At 39.5% G+C, this 14,874-nt stretch overlaps 4 protein-coding genes and 1 non-coding gene across 5 annotated transcripts in view; 1 reads left to right on the top strand and 4 right to left on the bottom strand.

Moving 5' to 3' along the window:
* LOC111481510 (BEL1-like homeodomain protein 9) overlaps window positions 1-896 on the bottom strand; it is a 3,401-nt gene extending 2,505 nt beyond the window's left edge. Inside the window, exon 1 of the mRNA XM_023126961.1 lies at window positions 120-896. Within this exon, the coding sequence (XP_022982729.1) occupies window positions 120-698 (579 nt within the window). The 5' untranslated portion in view covers window positions 699-896. The remainder of the gene's footprint in view (window positions 1-119) is intronic.
* A 2,859-nt stretch (window positions 897-3,755) lies between these two features.
* Window positions 3,756-5,606, top strand: LOC111482193 (aldehyde oxidase GLOX). The gene has a single exon (XM_023127874.1). It carries the CDS (start codon window positions 3,826-3,828, stop codon window positions 5,434-5,436), a length of 1,611 nt encoding a protein of 536 aa, XP_022983642.1. The 5' UTR covers window positions 3,756-3,825; the 3' UTR covers window positions 5,437-5,606.
* Window positions 5,607-5,648: 42 nt separating this feature from the next.
* On the bottom strand, window positions 5,649-8,319 carry LOC111482191 (protein NRT1/ PTR FAMILY 5.6-like). Its single transcript, XM_023127873.1, has 4 exons — window positions 7,951-8,319; window positions 7,461-7,678; window positions 6,733-7,277; window positions 5,649-6,651 (listed from the first exon to the last, which is right to left on the bottom strand). Exons 1-4 carry the CDS (start codon window positions 8,102-8,104, stop codon window positions 5,778-5,780), a joined length of 1,791 nt encoding a protein of 596 aa, XP_022983641.1. The 5' UTR covers window positions 8,105-8,319; the 3' UTR covers window positions 5,649-5,777.
* Window positions 8,320-11,376: 3,057 nt separating this feature from the next.
* TRNAD-GUC lies at window positions 11,377-11,448 on the bottom strand. Its single transcript has one exon. It is a non-coding gene; the product is annotated as a tRNA-Asp (tRNA).
* Window positions 11,449-12,276: 828 nt separating this feature from the next.
* Window positions 12,277-13,505, bottom strand: LOC111482162 (universal stress protein PHOS32-like). Its single transcript, XM_023127838.1, has 4 exons — window positions 13,107-13,505; window positions 12,911-13,020; window positions 12,730-12,848; window positions 12,277-12,623 (listed from the first exon to the last, which is right to left on the bottom strand). Exons 1-4 carry the CDS (start codon window positions 13,426-13,428, stop codon window positions 12,533-12,535), a joined length of 642 nt encoding a protein of 213 aa, XP_022983606.1. The 5' UTR covers window positions 13,429-13,505; the 3' UTR covers window positions 12,277-12,532.
* Window positions 13,506-14,874: the final 1,369 nt, after the last annotated feature.

The raw sequence follows: 14,874 nt of genomic DNA, 5'->3' as shown, positions 1-14,874 counted from the left end.
AAAAAAAAAAAAAAAAAAAAAAAAGTAAAAGGGAAATAAGAATTACAGCATAACAAATAAAATTAAGAAAAAAAGGTTTAAATAGGAAATGAGTGAAAAAGAGAGTAAAGAAGTAGTACCTCATCGAGCATTGAGAGAAGGGTGGATTTAATAGGAGGGGCAGAATGAGAGGAAGCAAGGGGATGGTGGTCGAGAATTGGAGAGTCAGAGGAAGGATCATCCATGAAAGCAGAGGGAGAGGGAGAAGGAGAAGGAGGAGAGTTAAGGGAGGAAGAGGAGGGGAAGGCGGGATGAAGGCCAACCACATCGCAAAGCTCCTCTAGCAACTGGTGGGCAGGCTTCAAAAACCTGGAGCCTTTTAAAATGGAAGCGTAGCCGGTGAAGGGGCCGAGAGGGAGGGCGGGGGGAATAGGGGCGGCGAGGAAGGGCTGAGAGGAGAGGGAGAGGGAGAGAGGCTCGGAGGTGAAGCAATGGTTTTGTTGATGGATGTCGGGTAAGAGAGAGGATTGGATTTGGGGGTCGAAAAAAGGGTGGTGGTGGAATTGGAAACGATGGGTGGAGTCGGATGGGGGGGAGATTAAGGATGAAGGGTCGTCGTAGAAAGGGAGGAAAGTGGAACGGTGGTCGGAATGTTCCCGGAGCTTGTCGCGCCGGCTTTGTTGAGGGACATGGTCGAAGGATTCAATACCTTCAGCCATTAATTAAGGAAGCACACAAAAGAGAAGGGATTTGTGGGAGTGTTTGTTTAGGACACACAAATATAGACCTCTCTCTCTCTCTCTCTCTCAGCTGCACCCTTCGTCTCTTATCCGCCGCTTTAAAAGCAAACAAATAAAAATGAACCAGAGTTTATCTGCGTATGAGTTTTTGTGGGTTTGAGGGGAAGGGAGGAGCATAGGGTTTCGGGAAACCGGGGGGAGACCGGCTAATGCCGGTAATTAATGAAGTAACCTGCGTGGCAGATGTTTCTGACAGGGGGGTTTTGAGGTTTTTTGTCGTTTTATATTTATTTATTTATTATTATTATTATTATTTTTGGAGGGTTATGGTGGGTTTTCCAATTTAATTATTTGGTTGGATGTCTATGAGAGAGTGGGTGTGGGTGTGGGTTTCGTGGGCCATCCCTTCTTCTTTTTTGCTCCCATTTACAACTATTTTCATTTTATTAACATAACATTTATTTGGATGGGGAAAATTACATAATTAAAAACAATTAATAATATGACCATTTCTTCTCTTATTTTTTTGACAGTCTTTACATTACATCCATGTTTTAGTCAAACTCCTCTCCTTCCTACGAACTATATATATATATATATATATATAAAAGGGAAATTTCATTGAATTATATTGAAGAAAATTAATTAATTAATTTGGAGAAAGTTTGAAGACAGCGATGTGATAGCTTGACTAGAACTAAAACTCCATACTAAGAACCAACGTTAGCAAAATAAATAAATTAATTAATAAAAATGGGTCCCTCGAAAACTACTCTATACCAACTAGAATGAGATTAGAAAAGTAATTAGAAATTAGTGATAAACTTGGAGATCAGAATTTAAAAAAAAAAAAAAATGATTATAGTTCGTGAATCAGATTCTCAAAGAAACGTTGATCAGAAACCCCCGTGTGTTTGTTTTGTATTTTGTTTGTCTCTTCGTATTAACTTCTGGGCATTTCAATTCCTCTAAACTTTTGATCCTTTCGGAAAGATGCCAGCCTTTTTCATTTTTTTTTTTGTTACTTTTTTTGTAAGTTGGAGAATATTTGGATTTCCCTTTCCAGTGCGTGTGTGTTCTTGGTTGAAAGCAACAAGAAAAAGAAATTATATCTTAAATTTACGTGGATCTTGATGGATTGTGATGGGTAATTTCATGCCAAAAACAAGAACACATAGATGGCCTAAAATCTATGAAGATGAAGATATGTTTGCTTTCACTCCCACTCCCTTATACCTTAAATCATTTACTCTCTTTTGTTTGTCAGCTTTTCATATCTATCATCTAAACCATACATACCATTCAACCCAAAACAAAAACAAAAGGATAAATAATTTCCCCAAACCCTTTTTTGATTTTGAAATATGAATGGATTAAATGAGAGCGTATAAAGTCCCGTAGCATGCTGACCATAGCAAAACCTACGTACATTACAATAATGAATAAATAATAAAGAGGGAGTGTTTTCCACGTGGCAGGTGTGGGAAAAGTAGTGTTTTTTTGAATATTGGGAGGGCTACTGGGGATGTTCAGGTGATCGTCGTCATCCTCTATTGTTTCTCGGTCAGCACTCTGTTTTTTCTTTTTTTTTTTAATTTTGGAAGAGAGAGAGAGAATGAGGAATATATATAAAAATACAGTGCAAATCTTTTGCTTAGGGGGAAGGCAAAGTCCCCGCCCGAAGTTGGCGCCTTTGGACGGAACGGTGTTTCAGTGTTGATGCAGAGAAAGTTTGAACTTTACTTACCATCCAACAGTGTCCGTACTGCTTTATGTATTTACTTTCATAAATAAATAAATAAATAAATAAATAAATAAAAGCATCGGTCTTCGGAAACGCCACAAACAGTTGTTCACTTTTATTCCATGAGTTTCGCCATCTTCTAAAATCCATGATCCTTTATTTTATTTGTTTCTTGAGAGAGAGTGTCGAATAGATTGTTATACATACATATATATATATATATATATATATATTGGGTGTGTGTTTCAAAAATGGAAAGGAGATGGTACTGTTGCGACGGCTGAGGGGAAGTGATGGCGTCAGGATGGGAAGAAGGGGATGTAAGGGGAGACTGTAGGGGCAACACTCCTCACACTAACCAAAATATATTTGATCAAATCAAAATCAAGCTCTTCCTCACACTCACCCATTTTCTTCCTTTCCTTCTGACTCCCATTCGTACTTACTTCCCTTCTTGGGACCGTCGGATTTGGTCATTGCTTTTCCAACTCCCAATCGCCCTCCTCTCTTTGCATTCACTTCTTGCTTCTTTCTTCCAAATTACCTCTCTATATAATATAATCAGAGAAGAGGAGGAAGTGTATGCGGTGATAAATATAGAGGAGACTGGAGAATCATAAAGCCTAAAAAATAGTACGAGGCAACGAAAAGCATCTGGGTTGTCCTGACCCCTACCCTATCAAACTTTATGCTGTACCTACTTAATTATCACTAATCTACATAATCCTAATATTACTTCCATCATCACATCTAGCCATCAAATCAAATTCAAGGCCCGATTTCACTTTCGGGCCCTGCTAGCCCAATTCCTACATTTAATGGGCCGGTTCAACCTGTGTGACTTTATAACACTAATGATTCTCGAAAGTGGGTGGCGGCGGCGGCGAGCGGCTTTAGCAGAGAACAAAGAGCTTTTAAAACCAAAAAAAAACTGCTTTCCCCTACTCTTTCTTTAGAATTGGATTCTTTTTCAAGGAATATGGTATTTTAATTGCTGAATTTGAAATAGATTTCAAGTGTTATTAAAACTAAATGGGGTGGTGAAGCTTAAGTTTAAAGGGGAGGGAAGTGATTGAGAGTGGCGAGTGGGTAACATGGGGAGGGCCCAATCCAGCTGTATTATTGATTTCATTCAAATTGCAAAACCAAGAACGGGGCTTTCATAGTGGAATCAAATTCATGTGAATGAGTGTATCCCAATTTTTGTGTTTAATTAATACCCATATATTTTCCATCTAAAATATTTGCCTCACCAATCATTAAATTTGACAAAAATAAATAAATAATTCCATTCTGCAGGCCCTTTTTCAACTCCGGAGTTGCACACTTTGGTTACTCACTTCCGGTTACTCACTCTGCCCAATGGATTTCCCTCGCTTTCTCTGCTTCCTTCTGCTTCTTTGCTTTGCTTTCTCCATCATCTCCACACGTGCTACTCTTCCTGGCACGTGGGAGCTTCTCGTTCCCAATGCTGGCATCGCCTCCATGCACACCGCCGTCACAAGGTTCAACACCGTCCTCCTCTTAGATCGGACCAACATCGGCCCAACTCGTAAAATGCTCCGCAAAGGCCATTGTCGGAACGACCGATACGACGCCGTTCTCAAGCATGATTGCTATGCCCATTCCGTCGTCCTCGACCTTCTAACCAACCAAATCCGTCCTTTGACGATCCTCACCGACACATGGTGCTCCTCCGGCCAATTCCTCCCCGATGGCACTCTCTTGCACACCGGCGGCGATATTGACGGCCTCAGAAAGTTCCGGAAGTTTCAACCCTGCGAACCAAATGGTGCTTGTGACTGGATTGAGCTCTCGGAGCCGGAATTAGCCGATGGGAGATGGTACGCTACGAATCAGATTTTACCGGATGGTTCTGTCATAATCGTCGGCGGCAGGGGAGCCAACACCGTCGAGTATTATCCTCCGAGGAAAAATGGGGCGGTGAATTTACCTTTCTTGGGTGACGTGGAGGACGGTCAGATGGATAATTTATACCCTTACGTTCATCTTCTTCCAAATGGGCATCTCTTCGTCTTCGCTAATAACAGAGCAATTTTGTATGATCACGAGAGTGATCAAGTAGTGAGGGATTATCCACCGTTGGATGGTGGGCCTAGGAATTACCCATCCGCTGGATCGTCGGTTATGCTCGCTCTTCGAGGTGATCATTCAAATGCTGTGATAGTGATTTGCGGGGGGGCTCAATACGGTGCGTTTATCCAGAGAAGCACCGACACTCCGGCTCACGGAAGCTGTGGACGAATCGAAGCCACCGGTTTGAACCCAGTTTGGGAAATGGAGGATATGCCGTTTGGAAGAATCATGGGCGATATGGTGATGCTTCCCACCGGCGATGTGGTGATTGTTAATGGAGCACAAGCGGGTACTCAAGGGTTCGAACAGGCTTCGGACCCGTGTTTGCATCCGGTTCTGTATCGACCAGACCAACCGGCCGGGTTGCGGTTCATGACGTTGAACCCAGGAACCGTTCCGAGAATGTACCACTCTACCGCCAATCTAATTCCTGATGGAAGGATTTTGATTGCTGGTAGTAATCCTCATTACTTCTATAAATTTGAGGCCGAATTCCCGACGGAGCTGCGAATTGAAGCATTCTCGCCGGAATATTTATCGGCCGACAGAGCCAATATTCGACCCGTTATTGAGAAAATTCCGGAGACGGTGGGTTACGGCGCCGTTTTTGACGTGCTCGTGTGGGTTCAACTACCTGTAGTGGGGATTGTTGAAGTGAACTTGGCGAGTGCGCCTTTTGCTACGCATTCGTTCTCACAAGGTCAACGGTTGGTGAAATTGGCCGTTACGGCGAGTGTTCCCAACGGCGGTGGGCTATACCGGGTCGGGTGTACTGCTCCTGCGAACGGGATGGTGGCTCCACCTGGTTATTACATGGCGTTTGCAGTGAATCAAGGCGTGCCAAGTGTCGCCCGCTGGATACATCTATCGCCCTAATGATTTTTTTTTTCTCTCTGTTATTTAATTTTTCTTTAAGTAGACGTGAAAAATGAAATCCAAATTGTGGATAAGATCAGCGAATGGGATTTTAGATTATGAGAAATGAACAAAGTAAATGTAATTTTAGCTTCTCCATAACTAATATATAAATATTGCCCGTTGCTATTAAGTTTTTTACAGACACAAGAAATACATTAATTTTTTTTCAAACCCATTTATAAATTTGCAATGAAATACATGTTGAATTAATCAATTGGCGAATCTAAAAGCCTCCACTTACAAATGGATTAAAAAAAGAAAATAAAATTAAAAGCTATTAAAAAGCAACAGAAAAATTTTCAAACCGCTGAACTTGTGTCTGGGGCGTCGGCGTCGGAGCAGGCGCCCACGGTGGTTTTCTGCACGGATTTATAGGTGTAACGGCGAGCCAAGATCACATAAACACACAAGTCAACAGCCACAATTAGAGCAAGGAGAAAATAGAAGTTGTCCAATCGGCTAGTGTTCAAATCCTCCCCAAACCAACTTTGCCCGCCGCTCTTCCTGGTGATGTTATCCACAATAGTAATGAGCCAGCTGCTAACAAAATTCGCGGCCCCACTGACACTCAAATAAAATGCTATCCCAAGGCTTCTCATGGAATCAGGAACTTGATCGTAAAAGTACTCTTGCAGCCCCACCAGAGCAAACGCGTCTCCAATTCCGATGATAATAAACTGGGGGGCCAACCAGAACACGCTCATCGCACCCGCACTCCCTCCTGTTGGGTCGTTTTTTACTAGCCCCACTCTCTTTCGCTCCACAACAGCTGCAACAATCATAGTCGTGAAAGAGAAAACCATCCCAATTCCTATCCTTTGGAGTATGGTAATGCCTCTCTCGTTGCCTGTGGTTTTCCGAAGGAATGGAACAAGTAGCCTGTCGTAGATGACAACAAAGATGATCATGCCCAGAGCAGCCAAACAGAACATGGACGATGCGGGCATTATGAAACTGCTCCCGATTTTTCTGTCCATTATCACACATTGTTTAACGAAGAATGTGGATGATTGGGCCACCACGATTGCAAATGGCAAAGACACTATCCAAATTGGGATCATATTCAGAATCAGCTTCAATTCCTCTACTCTTGTAACAGTTGCAAGCCTCCAAGGCCCCTGTTTCCCATCTGAATTGCCTCCCTCCTCAATGATCGCAGCTTTGTCCAAAAACCTGTTCGTGAAAAGCACTTCGGATTAGCTTTACCAAATCGAGTTTAAATTGAAAAATTGTGAGTTGGGGGTGGGATCTTACTTCAGCTTCTTTGTGTGGGACAACAGCCTGGCCTGAAACCTGTCCGCAGTCTGAACTTCATAGAGGTGAGAGGAGTGTGGAGGATAGGGCAAATTTCTGTTCCTAAAAGCAGCGACAGCGACCTGGAGGAGAGGGGTTAAAGGGCTGCCTAAGGGTACTCTGTAGCGATACACAGAGCTTCCAAAAAGGAAGACTGCGAGGGATAAGGCCATAATCGAAGTGAGAATGACACCAGCAATTCCCCATCCCATATGGTCTTCAACGTAGACGATTAAAGTGACTCCTAAGATGATGCCGGCGCAAAGCCCAGAGTTCCACCAATTGAAAAACGACATCTTTTGCTTTCTTTCGTCCGGGTGGTTATCGTCGAACTGGTCTGCTCCGAAACTCTCGAGCGATGGTTTGTGGCCTCCGGTTCCAACAGATATGAAGTAGATCGCTGTGAAGAACAGAACTTCATGCACTTTTCTTGGCTTGTTGCATATTTCACTGCCACAGGCCTTCAATCTCGGTACCAAAGTGGACAATGTCATCAGCGACAGCCCCTGTTTTTTCACACCAACGTCACAATGTCTTAACCAAAATGTCCTTCCACTAAAAATTCAAATATTTCTTCTTTATATGGAAACTATAATTAGTGTTATCCTATCAAAAGGGCCTATAATTTAGTGTAGTTTCGTTGTTAAAATGATTTATAAATGTAAATAATTTGAAAGAAAAAAAGTTACCAAAAGGTAGACGACGGTTGAAAGGATGACAGTGGAGTAACGACCCAAATAAGCATCGGCCAAGAAGCCGCCAAGGAGAGGCATCAAAGTGGTGACACCAGTCCAATAATTAACATTTGTAGCCGCTGTTTTGAGGTCCTCGTGCATGGCCTTTGTGAGATATATTATCAAACTCGTCGATATTCCGAAGTAACTCAGCCTCTCACTGAACTCAATAGCTGCAAATTATACCAAAATTAACGAAAGGAACAATTTTGAAACACTGCTCATATACTTACCCGAATAAGAATATTTTTATTTTTATTTTTCCGACATGCTAAATGAAAAAGGCGACGCTTTGAACTAAGATATGCAGCAAAGAAGAGAACCCAAATAAAAAAAGGAAAAGGAAAAGGAAAGGAAAGAAAGAAAGAAAACAGGACAGAATTTCGTGAACTTTATTGCTGGAGTAAAGATTAAAATAGGTTAGGCATTAGTATGTATTGGTTACCGATGATGAAGAGGGAAGATCTCCAAACGCCGGTGGAAGCTCGAAGAGGAAGCTTTCCTTTATGGTCCACGGAAGAATCATGGACCAAGTTTTGGTCATGGGTGTGTTGGTCGGGCTCATCTGCAAATTCTGCTGCTTCCCTTGCAGCTTCCATTTGGCTGTGTTTTTGGTTACTCGGAGATTGAAAGTGGGAGAGAGAGAGAGAGAGAGGGAGAAGGAATTGGGTTTGGAGTAGTTTAGTATTGGGTTGATACACTGGTTGAAGAGGATGGGGTTTTAAGACAGAGGAATAACAAAGGCTTTGTGCGTTTGTTTTGGTTTTGGTTATGGGTTTTTGTTTTCCACGGCTCTCCCTATCGATAATAGGGAGTGTATATGGTGAGGGAGGATGGGGTTTGGGCTTCCTTAAATAGGATTCAAATCTCTACCCCACCAACACTCTTCTTTCCCATTGCATATCCAATGTTTTGATTACATTCAACTCTCCATTTCTAATTCTTTTACCTATTTTCGTGTTTGATGGAAAATAGATAGGCTTCTACTGTTTTTCGGTGTGTCAATACCTTAATATAACAACTAGTTACCAAAATGATGTCTGCACCCACTAGTGCTAAATATTCAAAAAATGTTCTCTTTAGTTTTATGCTATCAAAACAGTTGTTTACCATGTATTTTCTAGCGCGGCCTGGCCTGACGTCTTAACCCGCATGCGCCCTAGTCCAACCTAGCCTAGTTTAATTGGGTCGGATCGGCATACACCAATATTTGAATTTCATATCAATTTAATAAATATTTTAAATTGTTTATTGAAGTGTATAAATTTAAAGATGTGATTTAAGAGGAAGAAGGGGAGAAGATGGATGTTTTTTCTTGCCATATATGTGAAGAAATAAGACTTTACAAAATAGACAAAAATATTGACCATACTTTCATTAAATCATTCCTAATATTCATTTCCAAGTTATAGTTTTTGAATTCATTATTTAATTATTTAAATTCAGTATAATAATTACCCTAAATATTATAAATGATTAATAACTATTTTACCATAAAAACATTTAAAACCAATTTTCTCACCATTTTATTTTTTCTCTCTTTACTCATATTTAAAAAAAAAAAACAGTTTTGTCGAAAGATATCAGAGGATTGAAGTAGAAGAATGTGTTTTGTGCAGTGTGGACTATTATGTGTTCCACCCCATCACCATATTCGATAGAATCATATCCTTTTATATTTTATATTTTATTATAATTAATCCTAAATAGGTGGGAAAAGACCATTTAAATAATTAATTTATATGGCAGTTGATTTGTGGGGATATGTGAATGGCCAAATATGAAAAAGAAAAAAATTTGGTGTCACCATCTTAAATTTAAAACATGTTAAATGAACTAAAACATACAGCTTTGAATATCATATTCCACCACATTCCTTCCATATTTACAACCTTGTTTTCAACGGAATGCAAAGACTACCAAAACCCCTAAACCCTAATCAATCAACCAAAGTAGGTAATGTAGATAATTTGAGGTTGTTTTGGTATACAATCAAGATCCCAGTTGTTTGATAAGATAAACGTGGGCATTCCACGTTGAAACGTATCCAATATGAAACAAAGGGAAGGTCAAATTGTAGGTTGAGTGTTGGGATAGAAGTGGTGAAGGAATTAAGGCATGTGAAGTTAATGTGGCCTAATTTCATCTATATAGGTAGCTTTGAAAGGTGAATCAAATCACACCAAAAACACGGAAAGAAAGCATATGATATGGTTTGATGTTACAAACAAAGAAGTAAACCCATTTTGCGAGAAGTTGAATGGGAGATCCATATCAGTCACAATCCCTCCCCTTCTTAGAATCTGTGCCACCAGGCCAAGTTGCCAATATTATTATTATGAGCTTTCTGTGCAAGTTTGCGCGGAAGGAGAGTTAATGGACCCAGAATTTTCCAAATTCTGGCATTTTGGGGTTTGCATGTTCTTGCTTTTATTCTCACTTTACACTTCCCTCTACACGGAACAACGTTCCTCAATTCATTCCCCTTATTCTTTTCTCATACTTATAATATATGCTTTTATTCTCATTTTGGTTAAATCAATCATATATATGCTTTTATGGAAAGGAACAACATCACTATAACCATTATAATATGTAGATGCCCAATATTTCTTAGTATATGATATTAAAGTCGATGACTAAATCCGTCATATTGTGGCCGAGTCTTAGCTAACTAGAATCTAGATTCATAGGAGAGGGGTAGGGGATAATTTTTTTTTTTTTTTTAAGGGTGAAAAATTTCATGATGATTTCTAATAAAAGGAAGAACCACGTGATTGTATTATTATTGTCGTACATATTTTAGATAAAGCTAAAATCAAAATTATAAAAATTTATAGGTAAGAGGTTGATTTTCATGAAAATATTCAAAAATTTTATCCTAAAAAATGTGAGATTTTAAACTAGTGGTTTCTCTTTAAAAAGTTTTAAAAAGTTTTGAAAGGGTAGTATTATCTCCGGTTCTCTTTTGATAAAAAAAAAAAAAAAAAAATCGTTTGTAAACTGCAAGTGATAAATTCAAATTTTTATTATTCTTCTTATTATTATTATTTGTGATGATAGGATGTCATGGAATAGATTGCATTGTCGAACAAATTCAAGCATGACCTCATGTAATGTTGGCTTCAACGAATCTCTGCCATTGGGGATTCGTGACAAAGTTTAAGGGTTCACCATGCTAGCCTATGAACACATGAGATTCATAAATATATCTTAACTAGTTGATTTATGTAATTATATAATTATTAAAGAGAGTATAATTATTATACAAAAGTATATATTTATTTGGATTATGGGTATTTTTAGAATTTTCATAGGCTGGATGATTATCGACTTCACCCATGGGCCATGTGCGAAAAAGAACCCAATTCCAAGGACTTCCTAGCCCACAGTTTGGGTCCACTTCGTTTCTCCCGGCAAGTTATTGGGCCTTCAGTATCGTGGGCCTCACAACTCAGGCCCAAAACTTTATAACTCGAATGGACATGTCATCAGTTATCTGCCCATTAGCAAGCAGCGCATTTTCACCCCTCTTTTCACTATGATAATTCGTTAACATTATAAATAATTTGTTTAGATTTCAGTAATAAAATTTACCCTAAAATGGGCTACCAAAAAACAAAGAGTTAATTTACCGTCTCCAGGATTACATTCTTGACTTGTTTTCAAACAATATACATATATATTACAAGGTGCAAAGGAAACTACCAAATTCAAAATAAAAAAGAAGCCATGTCCAGGAATCGAACCCGGGCAAAAACATGTAATAAGTTCAAATGCTCAACACTAAACTGCTTTACCATTCTTACCAATGTACTAAAAACTAGTTTTTTTTATCTGAAATTCTATTTTATAAAGTATAAAAAAAAATCGCCGTTGCCGGGGATCGAACCCGGGTCACCCGCGTGACAGGCGGGAATACTTACCACTATACTACAACGACACTATTGTTAATCATCTGAAACCAATTTATTTTATTTTATTTACGAAACTAATAAAAGTTTTTATAAGTTTTATGAAAATAATAATAAAATGAATTAAATAAAAGTGAAAGAAAGAAGATTGTTGCTATTAAAATGAAAAATGAGAATTAAATTTAAATAAAGGAAAAATACATCCAATAGTTCCTATTTCCTTATCTCTTCTAATGGGGTCATTAGCAGCAAGCCCTCATGCCCATTTTGGGTACTCCAAACGGAAAAAGATTACGGATTGTTGCAGTTGTTGCGAGACTAAGGAGATGATCATGAATTTATAAGTCAAATATATATATTCATCGGTAAGAAGTCTATCATATCAAAACAAAAACCTTAGTTGTTAATATGCTGGATTAGAGGAGGAGGAAATGATTATTGATACGTGGTTGAACACATGGCAAGTGAAAGATGAAGAACTTGTAAAATGGGATGAAAGTTTGGATCGTTGTTAGCGAAAATTAAGACCAAAATAGCGCCACACCGGTTTCAAGTCCCTATGCCCTCGTACATTTTTAAGGGTAAAACAATACTCATATTTTGCTTACAAGCAGTAAGATTTAGGGTGGAAGTCATTCATGTGGGTACTTAAAAACAAACAATATTGGGCCAACTTTCATCTTATAAGATAAACTTGAATTGAAAATATGGAGTTGAAACACAACCAAACCCAGTTGATAATGTCAAATTCACGTTAACATTAAATTTGTCAAAGGAATAAAAAGAAAATTTCGGAATCCAAGGAATAATTCTATCCACCGCTTATACTTGGAAAAAATTAACCAATCAAAAAAATAAAGGAAACGAAACGTAGTAGTTTAGTTCTTACAAAGCATCATTGTAATAATAATAATAATGTTTTCAGAAAAGAAACATAAACAGGGCGCTGAGAAAATCTCAGATGGGTGTGGGTGTGGGTGTGGGTGTGGGTAGGGGCAATTATTACATATAAAGAGCGCAAGGAGAGGAGCATTTTCTACAACTTCAGGAGTTTGGGCATGCTCTTAACGACATCAAACAACAAAACCCGCCTCCTTTCACCAATTTCACGCCTTAATTATGCTCAAATTTTGAATCCTTCACCACTGTAACAGGGCAAGGAGCATGAGTAATCACATAGTTGCTAACACTCCCAAGCAGAATCCTGTTTCCGATCAGCCAAACACAAAATTTCCCCAAAAAAATACGTAAACAATTGTTCATCATTTACAATAACGATTCACTATCAGAAGAAGAAAAAGAAGACAAACCTTCGAATGGTACTCTGTCCTCTGCTTCCCATTACCAGACACTCCAGCTTCAGATCTTCGATTGCATCCACAATCTTCTCCCTCGCATCTCCCCAGTACAGCTTCGACACAACTTGAATCTGAAATCGCAGTTTACTTTACCTTTCATCTAAAATCTAGAGCTCAAAATCAAAGTGATTACCTCTTTCTGTCTAGCGCCAGTGTCGAGGATATCGAGGGCTTCGATGTCGACTTTGACATCATAGCTCTTCAAAACATCAGGCTGTCTGAATTCCGATAAGGGAATCAGAGCTGGCAAAAACCCAAACAGATCATCAAGATCTACAGAAAGTGAGTATGAGAAAACATCAAAAGAAAAAAGAGGATCGATTACTGACGAGAACCAGATTCAGCCCAGAGCTGATGGGGGGATTCGGTTACTGAATTAGGGTTAACGTAGATGATGAAGAGAGTGTCGCCTTTGTCTGCCAAATTATCGATGGCCCATCTCAGAGCATTCTTGCTGCTGCGGGAGAAATCCAGAGCCACTCCGATCTTCCGATCCTTCACCATTTTTGTGGCGTTTCTTCTTTTTTCGTGAAATGGGAACAGTGCGATTAAAACGAAAACGCAAGGGAAGTAACAACGCAGACCTGAAGTTGCGTTTAAATTGGCAATACAAACGTCAAGGGGAAAGAAGAAGGAAGCTTGGAATTGCATCTCTGCCGTCCACGTGTACAGATCACCCAGCAATTCAATTCCGGTTCGCCCGAATCATTCTCCTTTTACCCGGAACTCGGACTCCAATGGGCCGGTCGCCCCCGTTTTCCCCCTACTGAATTACTCCTTCGAAATTAAAATAAAAATTTAATTGGTTTAATTTGTCGGTAATTTTGAAGTAATATATAAACTCCCACCTAATATTATTTGGTCGTGACAATCATGGTAGAATTAAAATTTTGAGAAATAAATATTATAATTAATTAAATTTTTTAGATGGCTTGTTGGTATATGCAGACGCAACTACTCGGAAACTTCCGGTGCTGTCCTTTCTCATCATTCTGATTCCACACCATCCACTCATCATCACCATTATATCGCTTTTCCTGTGTCTTCTCTCTTTCTTCTTCTTTTCTAATTCTTTTGCTTACTGTTAATTCCAGTTTTGAATTTGTTCAAAATTATATGGTATTTCAGGGAAGGGATGATTTAGGAAGTGGGCCGAACTTCATGCTGCGTGCCTGTGGGCTGTGTGTGGAGAAATGGGCCTTTCCGAACCCATTCACGATCTCAGCCTGTGAAATTAATAATTTAGAGCTGAAGGAATGAGATGAAATTTATGGATCATCAAGTCCGACAACGCCATTCACGAAACTGCTCAAGTTTCCAACAAACACAACTCTCGTCTCTGGCCACATCACATGGCATAGCAAGGGGTAGTGGTCCGTAAGCATTTGGAAAGCATGGCAGTGACACGTGTTCAGGAATCTTTGAATGTAGATGTAACATGTTTTTCTTGTATAGTGACAGTACCATTCAAAAATAATTCTCAAATTATTAAACAACGGGAAGCCCGGCCGTCCGGTTACACCCATTGATGTCGGCGACGAGGAAGATAAAAAAAAGAACATTAGTAAATGAAAAAAACGAATTAAATGATTGTAGTAGAAACAAAATTGGTTGCCCAACCCCTCGCCGTGTTCTCTCTAACAACTAAATGTGACGATGTGTCGGCCACCGTCACTCTCAATTCTCTGTCTGAAATTGGGGTTGTGTGAGGCACGTGAGTGGGATTAGAGCTGGAATCCACTTCTTTGTAATATGGTTATGGTTGTGGTTATGCTTATGCTTAGACTCTCCGACAATACTTAGATCTTGCAGGAACAGTGTTTGTTTTCTTTGAATTATGAGTGGGACTGTCGTCCTCTACTTGCAACCAAAAGTCAAATCTAGTGTCTGATTCAATGTCCCAAATTTGGAATAGTGTGATTGTTGGAAGCCAGCAAGGCAGGGAATAAAAAGGTTAGGCGACTTCCGTGGCGTAATTAGCCTAAATTACGCGCCATTCTTTTGCCTATTTGGCGGCCAATATCTCCCGTAATTCCGGCGCCCTCTATCCCCGTTTCGTTTTAGCAGAGTTTGGTGACCCACCACCGACTCACTAAA

The sequence above is a fragment of the Cucurbita maxima genome, unplaced genomic scaffold (assembly GCF_002738345.1).
Source record: "Cucurbita maxima cultivar Rimu unplaced genomic scaffold, Cmax_1.0 Cma_Scf00007, whole genome shotgun sequence".
NCBI classification, from domain to species: domain Eukaryota; kingdom Viridiplantae; phylum Streptophyta; class Magnoliopsida; order Cucurbitales; family Cucurbitaceae; genus Cucurbita; species Cucurbita maxima.
The sequence above is the reverse complement of the archived record's forward strand: the minus strand, read 5'-3'. Positions and strand labels throughout refer to the sequence as shown.